General features: G+C 53.4%; 2 protein-coding genes across 4 annotated transcripts in view; one reads left to right on the forward strand and one right to left on the reverse strand.

Moving 5' to 3' along the window:
* Positions 1 to 677, forward strand: part of ERI3 (ERI1 exoribonuclease family member 3) — a 129,970-nt gene extending 129,293 nt beyond the window's left edge. Inside the window, exon 11 of the transcript XR_007471442.1 lies at positions 399 to 677. The gene's annotated coding sequence lies outside the window, so the exon portion shown is untranslated. The remainder of the gene's footprint in view (positions 1 to 398) is intronic.
* On the reverse strand, positions 320 to 8,867 carry DMAP1 (DNA methyltransferase 1 associated protein 1). Of its 3 annotated transcripts, none has more exons than XM_012531823.3 (10): positions 8,456 to 8,867; positions 7,817 to 7,908; positions 7,365 to 7,560; positions 2,434 to 2,592; positions 2,139 to 2,306; positions 1,664 to 1,849; positions 1,463 to 1,534; positions 1,106 to 1,178; positions 671 to 966; positions 320 to 432 (listed from the first exon to the last, which is right to left on the reverse strand). In XM_012531823.3, the coding sequence occupies exons 1-10, from the start codon at positions 8,558 to 8,560 to the stop codon at positions 373 to 375; spliced, it is 1,407 nt and encodes a 468-aa protein (XP_012387277.1). In that variant the 5' UTR covers positions 8,561 to 8,867; the 3' UTR covers positions 320 to 372. The 3 variants fall into 3 exon arrangements, with proteins under 3 accessions (XP_012387277.1, XP_012387278.1, XP_049553291.1); XM_012531824.3 differs by lacking the exon at positions 8,456 to 8,867 and adding an exon at positions 8,131 to 8,447; XM_049697334.1 differs by lacking the exon at positions 7,817 to 7,908.
* Positions 8,868 to 9,147: the final 280 nt, after the last annotated feature.

The raw sequence follows: 9,147 nt of genomic DNA on the forward strand, positions 1-9,147 counted from the left end.
CTGGCAGTCTCTGGAGCACCTAGGGGACCCACACCGAATATGCACAGGGCCCTGGGGACTGTCTGAGCACAAGGCTGTGTTCAAAGCAGCCGGTATCTACGGTCACTGCTGTGTGTGAACCAACCTGAATGCAGAACCACGGGTGTTCCTGGATACAGGTGTTTGGGCAAAGCTGGTCAGTGGTTAAAGGGCTGCTAAGGGCCTCAGTGCAGGCAAGCCCCAGCGCCATCCCCATGGAGTGGGTACGGTGATCCCCCTCCTGCCCACCCTCCCAGCCAGGGGCATGAGAAGTGGTGGGAAGGAAAAGGAAGCAGCCCAGTCCAACTCAGCAGCTCTATTTACACAGCACCATCCCACACCCCGTGTGGCCCCTCACGGCTTCTTGGCTTTCTTCACAGAAGAGGAGCTGGAGGCCGATTCCCGTCGCTTCCTCTGAGGAGACACAGAAGGTGCTGAGGTCAATGGCCCCCCGGGTCAGATTCAGGCTGGGTGCACGTGTTTCACTCTCTGAGTCAGGAAGGTGATGCCCACTGACCGACCACCCACTCCCTCATTCTCAGAACCCCTCAGAGTGACGACTCCTGTTGCAGGTACTAGAGGGGGTGGGGCCTGCGTACGCACGTGCGTGTGCTCACTAGCAGGGCCAGTTTGCGCTCTCCCGGCCTCTTACCGAATTGGGTGTGAGGGGTGCGCCCACCACATCAATGATGGCGTCCTTGCTGGGGTCCGGGCCGAGACCAGGTTCAGGCACCGCCGGCTCCGCTGGGGCCGGGGCCGGGCCTGATGCCGGTGTGGCGGGGCCCCCCAGCACACCGGCCCGGGCCAGCGCCTCGTGCCGGTGCCGCAGCATCTGCAGCTCGTACTCGCAGTTGGCGCATGCCTGCTTGAGCTCGTAGAGCAGCACCAGGTCACTCCGCAGCTCATTGAACATGTGCACCAGCTCCTCCGTGGGCGTCGGGCTCAGTTCTGTGGGCAGGTGGGTGGAAGGCACAGGGACAGAGCTGGGGTTCTGTGGGGAGGCCAGCAGCCGGAACTGCCCCCCCATGCCCGGCCTTCATCCGCAGCCTCGGTGGGGACGTCCTGAGGGGCTGGCCCCCGCACTCACCCACACCCAGCTCCAGCAGCATCTGTTCCAAGGCCTTGATCTTCTTCTGTCCCACAGAGCTTGGCAGCTTCATCTGCAATGACCCAGGCAACTAAGCCCTCTCCCCGCCACAAGCGGTTTAGAATGAAGGAGACTAAAGGAAGTGGGGGGAGTGGAAGAGAAGTTAACCCCTAGAGGCAGCTCTGGGTCACAGAAGAAAACAGCCAGTAAGTGGAATAGAGTGAAAGCTGTGAGCTCGGCCTGGCATCCCCCTGAGATCCCAGTACGTCCGCCTCCACCTGCACCGGCCCCATGGCCTGCAGCATTCAGGCCGCAGAGCCCAGGGCCCAGACACAGTGAAGGAGGTGACTCACGTACCCGCTGGCTCCGCAGCGTGACGCCTGCGGACTTGAAGTCTGGGAACTTGATGCCTGCTGTCTCAGGAACGGCCTGGGGGAGAAGGAGTTACGGAGACCAGGGTGTCACGGGGAGAGGGCCCAGCGTTAGTCCCAGCCCCCTGCCGGCTCCGCGTGCTCTCAGAGCCCTCCACCCTGAGCTGGGCTGACTTGGTCTCCACACCGGCTTCTCAGCCTCCTTTTTCTGGGGGAGCTTCTTCTTGGGGGCCTTGCGTTCCGTGCGCCGCTGCTCGGCAGTGGTGTCCGCCGCTGTTATCAGCTTCTGCAGGTCCTGGCTGCGCTTCTCCCGCTCCTTCTTCCGGGCCTCGATCTTGCGCAGCTCCTGCAGCAGGTACTCCTCCTCCGCCACCTGGGAAAGAGACGCTGAGACGCCCGTGAGGGTCATGGGGCGGTGAGAGGAGATGGGGAGACGGAGGGGTGCCGGGGCTGTCTGTGAGGGAACCTGAGCAGCAGGGGATTGTGAGGGAGGTGAGGGCTACAGAGAGCAGGGAGGATGGCTGGCGAGAGGCAGGACTGGATGGGGGCGGGAAGAGGGGGAAGAAGGGGAGCTGGGGTGAGGGAGTTGAGGGTATGGAGGAGGGAGGCAACAGTCAAGGGGTTTCACGGCACGGAGCAGAGTCTGTGGGACTTGGGCTGACCTGCTCTGGGGTCCGGTTATAGAGACGCTCCAGCTGTTCCTTCCGCCGTCGCTCGTGCCCAGCATCAAACACTGGTATCTTGAGGTCTGTGCCTGGCACGGCCCGCACGTTGGCAAGCTTGGCACAGATGTGGTAGTAGCGCTCCTTCAAGTCCTCCACAGAACGCTTCTGAGGATAAAGATATAGAGAGAGGAAGGATGAATACTCAGAGGCATGTGGAAAGGAGAACATGAAGGCAGTGGGCCTGCCACGCCCGGGGGTTGGGCCCACATGCAAATGCACGATACCAGCTCACCTTGAACTGCTGGTGGTCATACCGGTCGTGGATAACAACAAAACGTAGGTCAAAGCGGCGGCTAAGGTCAAAGAGGTGGTCGGTTTCTGCCTTTGTCCAAGCGTCGTCATGAAGATAGAGCTGGTACTCCTGCTCTGAATACACGGGCACCTGCACCGTCTGCAGGCATGGAGGGACAGGGGGCACGCCCACGTCACGGCACGTCCCGCAGGCTCCAGCAGCCTGACCACAGCCCCTCCTGTTTATTGTCAATCCCTGGGCTGGACAAAAGCAAATCCTCTGCCTGGAACCCTGCACAGGGCACCTGGAGATGATGTTTCCAGAGCAAGAAAAGAAACTCTCTGCTTGACCAAACGCCCTGGCAGCCTCTAGAACTGCTGCCTGCCTCTGAATCCACTCCAGGACCAACTTCATCATGCCTTGGGCTCCAGAGCCTCGGTAACAGGACACATGCTCCTGACCCAATGGTTAAGGTGAGGGGACCACGTGTAAGTGCTTCTGGGGAGTCCAAAGGTCAACTTTGGAGTAAGGAAGATGGCTAAATTCTGGAGAAAGGCCCAGGAGCCCTAGTCATGGCACACTTGTCTGAAGCACTCCTGCCACCCAGTGGTGACAGTGAGACTTGCAGCTCCCCCAGAGCTGGCCAAGGTCACATCTCTAAGGAAAAGGCACCTGAATCCTACTCGCAACATACACCCCCCCACCCCAACACCCATGTCCTGTCCCCCAGACCTCCCTCAGGGACAAACAGCACCACCACCAGCTGCGTCTATCAGTCAGAGACCCCAGGAAAGAGACAATGCTAGGCTGGACCATGGAAGTTTCTCCATCAAAGACCACATTGGCTCTGAACCTGCTCTCAAAACCCTTATGTCCAGCTGCCTCTTGGACATCTCCTACTGGAGATCCTATATACATCTCAAACTGAATATGTTCAGGTGATACATGTTAACTAGGTTTACTGGGGTGGTCATTTCACAATATATACAAATACTGGATCATTATGTTGTAACCTGAAGCTAATATATGTATGATATATAATAATTATACCTCAATTAAAAAAAAAATCCTAATATGTTCAGTACTGAGCTCATCGCCCTCCCTCAAACTCCTATCTCCCCCAGTCCGGATCTCAGTCAGTGTCACCATCACCCAAGCAGAAACCTAGCAGGCATATTTAAATCCTACCTTTGCCCTTGACCCATCCCCTTTCCCACATCTGTGGATTTTACCTCCCAATTCTGTATCTCCTCTGCCACAGCCCTGTCCAGACCACCACTACCCCTTGCCTGGATAGAGAAACAGCCTCCCCACTGGCGTCTCTGCCTCCATTTAATCCTCTTCCAAACAATTCTCCATCTGCAGCCAAGATGTGACCTCTCTGAACACGGCTACTTAAACTAAAGAGAAGCTCACCATCAAGCAAGGGAGATGGCCATTCATTCAACAAATATTTATCATGGGCCTGCTAGCCCTATGCTGGGGACACAATGCTGGATAAGACAGACAGGGGCCTTGCCTTCTCAGAGCTCACAGTCCAGCTGAAAATTTAGTAAAGTGCAGCGAATTTGATGACAAAGGTATGCCTAGGGTATAATGAGTGACACCTGATGCAGCCTGGGACAAGGGTTGTCAGGGAAGAGGTAAATGGAGCCTGGTTCAGTCTTAAGGTTAAGTAGAACTGAACCAGGGAGGGAAGGCGCTGGAGAGACTCCTAAGCAGGGGGGCCACATAAACAGCGATGAGAGAGAAATGGCCTGATGTGTGCGGGCTTGGCAGTCAGGGACACTAAGGGAAACAAGAAAAGGGTGAGACAGGGAGAGGCCTGAAGAGAGCCTGGAGAGTTGACAGAGGGAAGCTGCTGTGAGCCCTGTGTGACTGCTAAGGAGTCTGGAATTCAGCCTGTGGCTGACGGGAGTCAGTAAGGTTAGTTTTAAAGAGAGGAGTGAGATGGTCATGATTCTCTTTTACAAAGACCACCCTGGCAACAGTGAAGACAGGGTGAAACATGAGCCTGGGAGACCAGCTGGCAGGTTTAAGAAATAATCCAGGTGGGAAGTGAAGAGGCCTGAAATAAAGCAGCACCAGTGGAAGGTAGAGAAAAGGGCATGGACTTGAGAGGCTTTAGATTAAACATCATAGGATGTGACAACTGGCTGTGAGGGGTGAGAGAAGACGCTGTCATAGGTAACTCCTATGTTTCTGGCTTGAGCAGGAAAGCGGCTGGGGAGCCACAGACTGAAAGCGGGACCCCAGGAGAGAGCAGTATTGGAGGGAAGATTGTTAGTTCCCTTTACTTCGACTTTACTCTCCACCCAGTCACCACGATCTTTCTAAAATTCAAATCTGATCCCGACACCTCTCTACTTAAAATTTGCCAGTGGCTCCCTAAAGACATCAGAGCAAAGCCCAAATTCCTGAGCCTGGCTGCCAAGCCCTGCCTGACGTGGCCCTGCTGCCCTCTCAGGTCTCATCTCCCACCATATCCTACCTTGGACTTCAGGCTCCATCAACAGGGAAATGCCCACAGCATCCCACACATATGACTGATTTTTCATTTATGCCTTTGCTCATGATGTCCCCTCTGCCTGAACAAGTCACTGCACTCCTTTTCTACTATTACCTGATAACATCCTTCGAGACTCAAATCAATACCATATGACCCAGCAATCCCACTCCTGGGCATATATCCGGAGAAAACTCTAATTTGCAAAAATACATGCACCCCTATGTTTATAGCAGCACTATTCACAGTAGCCAAGACACGGAAGCAACCTAAATGCCCATCGACAGATGAATGGATAAAGAAGATGTGGTATATATATATACAATGGAATATTACTCAGCCATAAAAAAATAATGAAATAATGCCATTTGCAGCAACATGGATGGACCCAGAGATTATCATACTAAGTGAAGTAAGTCAGACAGAGAAAGACAAATATCATACGATATCACTTATATGAGGAATCAAAAATATAATACAAATGAACTTATTTACAAAACAGAAACAGACTCACAGACATAGAAAACAAACGGTTACCAAAGGGGAAGGGGAAGAGGGATAAATTAGGAGTTTGGGATTAGCAGATACAAACTATAATATATAAAACAAATAAACAAGGTCCTACTGTATAGCACAGGGAACTCTATTCAATATCTTGTATTAACCTATAATGGAAAAGAGTAAGAAAAAGAATACACACACACACACACACACACACACACACACACACAACTAAATCACTTTGCTGTACACCAGTAACACAACATTGTAAATCAACTATACTCAATTAAAAAAAAACTCAACTCAAGTTCTAACTTCTCCAGGAAGTTTCCATGACCTTCAGTTCCTCCCAATATGGCATGTATCCCACCAAACTGTAATTGCCTGTGCCTCCCCCCAGCGCCCCAACAACATGCAGAGTTTCTAGAGGGCAGATACTGTGTCTGATTCATGTTTGTGCCCTCACTGCCTCGGGCTTGACTCGGCATGGAGTAGTATTTACTAAATACAAAATGAACACTCTTTTGTCTTTACCTCAAATTGTCTCATCCAACCTTCCCACCCCCACCTCAAATCTCTTACCTCTTGCTTATCCCTTCTCAGTCTTACATCTCCAGCCTCTCCCTCCACTGGACCTGAGGGGCCTAAGGATGGTGGTGAGGGGCCTAAGGAGGAAAACCAGTTTGGGGGCATGGGGGAGAATGAGGGGTCACACCTGGACGTACTGAGTCTGAGAGGCCTGTGAGCCATCCAGGGGGAGGTGTCCAGGTGCAGGTGGGTATACTGGCTGAGGGGAAGGAAGTCAGGACTTGGGAGTCCTGGGTTCAAGCCCCCAGTGCTTGCAGGCTCGAAGTCTAGGCTGCTCCAAGCTGCAGAGACTGTGGGGCTATATCGTGAGTGGCTTAAACAACAGCCTAGGGAATCCGAGCCCAGCCCAGCTCTGCTTCTCCCTGGCTGGGTGAGTCTGTACAAGGCCCTGCTCCATCTGAGCCACAGTAATCTAGACCAGAGATAATTCAGCTTGGATTAGGGTACAGAGAATGAAGAACACAGGCAGATGGGATTTATTATAGAAACAGAGTCAGCAGGACTCAATGACTAGATGTATCACTGAAGTCTAACTCAAATGCCAGCTTCTCAGAGAGGCCCTCCCTGACCACCCTATCTATTAGGCCTCCCCTACACCTACAAGTTCACTCTTTATCTCATTTCATATCCTGGTTTTATTTTATTGACGGCTCTTATCTGAAAGAATCCAATTCATTTGCTTACATGTTTGTTATCTGTCTTCCCCTACCTTCTTTGTCCCATTGTTGATTGAAATAATATGAGAGCTAAGGGAGAAGCTAAGTCAAGGATGATGCCCAAATTTCTGGTTTGGGCAATTGGGTGGATAGTGGTGTCATTCATTCACTTATGTGAGGAACAGGTTTGGGGGTGGGGAACTGAGAGAAGATTATGAGTTCTGCTCAAGGGTATCCACTTGATCTGAGGTACCCGTGGGGCCTTCAGGGAGAGAGGTAAGCAAATGACTGGATATATGTGGACTGCTGCTCTGGACTGGAGATACTGAATTGGGGTTAATGGCATACAGAGGGCAACTGAGGTCACAGGGTAAATGAGACAAACTAGGGAGAAAGTAGAGAGTGAGAAGAGTAGAGCACCTAGGACACAGCTCTGAAGAATAGCGAGAAATAAAAGGCTAAGGCAACAAACCAAAACTCAGAGCAGGTCTAGGAGAGGACAGGATCCCATGGGCAGTGAAGACCCACAGAGGTATTTGCACCAATGACTGAGTGGGTAACCACTGTTAATGACCTGGCCTGAGGGGGCCTCTGGAGCCAACTAGGAGACTGGAGTGCTCAGGCAAGTGGCTCAGAGTAGGTGGGCAACCTTGGCCTACGTCCCAATGGTGGTGGCTCACCTTATTGAACCTGGCGAAGGGGTAGTCCTTGCCCTCCTCTGCTGCCCGTCGCCAGTGGAAGAACATGGCTCCATCCTTGCGGGCTGGGTTGGTGAATGGCATCCACTTCCACGGCCGCACCTTCTTGGAGCCCAACTTGGCCTTCACTGTGCGGTAGCCTTGACCAGTGTCACTGGGTAGCAGTGGGGGTGCATCCCTGGAAGCAGGGTTTAAGGAGGTGAGAGATTACAGTCAGAAGGTGTGTAGAGAGCCTTTGGACCCAGGCTGCTGATCTACCATAGAGCAAGGAAGTCACGTCCTGGAGTGAGACATCCGAGCTCCCACAACCTAAGCAAGCGGAAGCCCTGTGTGGAGAGGGGACGGGGGAGAAAATGGCTGGGAAAATTAGGAGTTAGGTACATGCAGGTTGGTCAGGGACCAAAGCCTGGGGGATCTGGGATTCTAATACTTGCTTCTTGTCAGAGTAGAGCAGTGCATAGACCTCCCGGTGCATGCCCTCGGGCCTCTTGAAGGTCAGTGTCTCAGATGACTTCTTGGACTTTTTCTGGGGAGGGAAACCACAGGAGAGGAATCACAGGCTAGACTCCCTTCCCTGAAAATTCTTTAGCCCAGCTCAATCCCTGAACAAACCAGCATCTACAGGTACAATGACACACATACACACTGTGACACATAATGACACACTATGAAGGTACAGAAACCCACTCAAGGGGCACCTGGGTCTGAGCAGGTCATTCCCCTCCACACCCGTACCTCAGAGCCCTACCTGTCAGAGCAGAAGATACTTTTCCAGCATCTCTCAGCATGTCACACCGAGTTGATGTCCCCCCAATATCCCACAAGTGTCACACTCTCTAGGTCCTGTCTTACAAATGTCACACCCTCTTGGTCCCCACCATTTTCCACGGGGTCCCACCTCCTCCATCCCATCTCACCAAGGTGACACATATTCTCTATCCCGTTATTTCACATCTTTTACCGCCCATCTCACAAGAAGTGTGGCACCTCATCTCTCCCCGAGCCGTCTTCCGTTGTCACTCCTACCCACCACTTCACTAACGCTACCCAGCGCTCTCAGGCATCACTGCTACCTTGTCCGGATTGATAATGTCCTTCTTGCTGATGGTCCCGGAGGCTGCATCCCCCTCTGGACCCCCGAGTTCTAGAATGTCCCGCACATCCGCGCCCGTAGCCATCGCGCCCGAGAGATGGGGGAGCGCCCCGAGGTCAATAGTCAGTGCCTGAGGAGCTACCAGGCTCAGATCGGGGGGCAGAGCCAGTTCAGCCCCAAGTGGGGGCGGGGTGAAGAGGCGGGCCGCGAGGACGAGAGTGGCTCAGGGTCAGGTCGGGGCCCCGCCACTGTCCCGCCGCCTGGGTCTCCCTAACGGCCCCAGCTGTCTCCTAAGCCCCAGGACCTCCGCACCTAGACGTCCGGGCTGCGGCCCAGCGACTCCCCTATCCCCGCAAAGCCGCAAACAGAAACTTCCGGTCGTGCGCGTTAGAAATGTGGCCGTCAGGAACACTTCCGGTCTGTGCTTAGCGGAAACCGAGCCGGCTGGTAACCCAGTGTGAAAACTACTGACCGCGCAGGGACTGCTGCACTCCTTGCCTCCCAGGAGCCCGCGCGTTTCCTGGGCTGCCTGCTTTCTGGCATTTTCCCTCTGTGTTGCTCCGTCGCGCAATGAGGAGAGAGTGCACAGCTTTGTGACCTTGGAAGTCGCTTAATTTCTCTGAACTCGTTTCTTCACTTTAAAATGGAAATTGTCATGGTACCTGCGTAAGT

The sequence above is a fragment of the Orcinus orca genome, chromosome 1, assembly GCF_937001465.1.
Source record: "Orcinus orca chromosome 1, mOrcOrc1.1, whole genome shotgun sequence".
Classification (NCBI taxonomy): Eukaryota; Metazoa; Chordata; class Mammalia; order Artiodactyla; family Delphinidae; genus Orcinus; species Orcinus orca.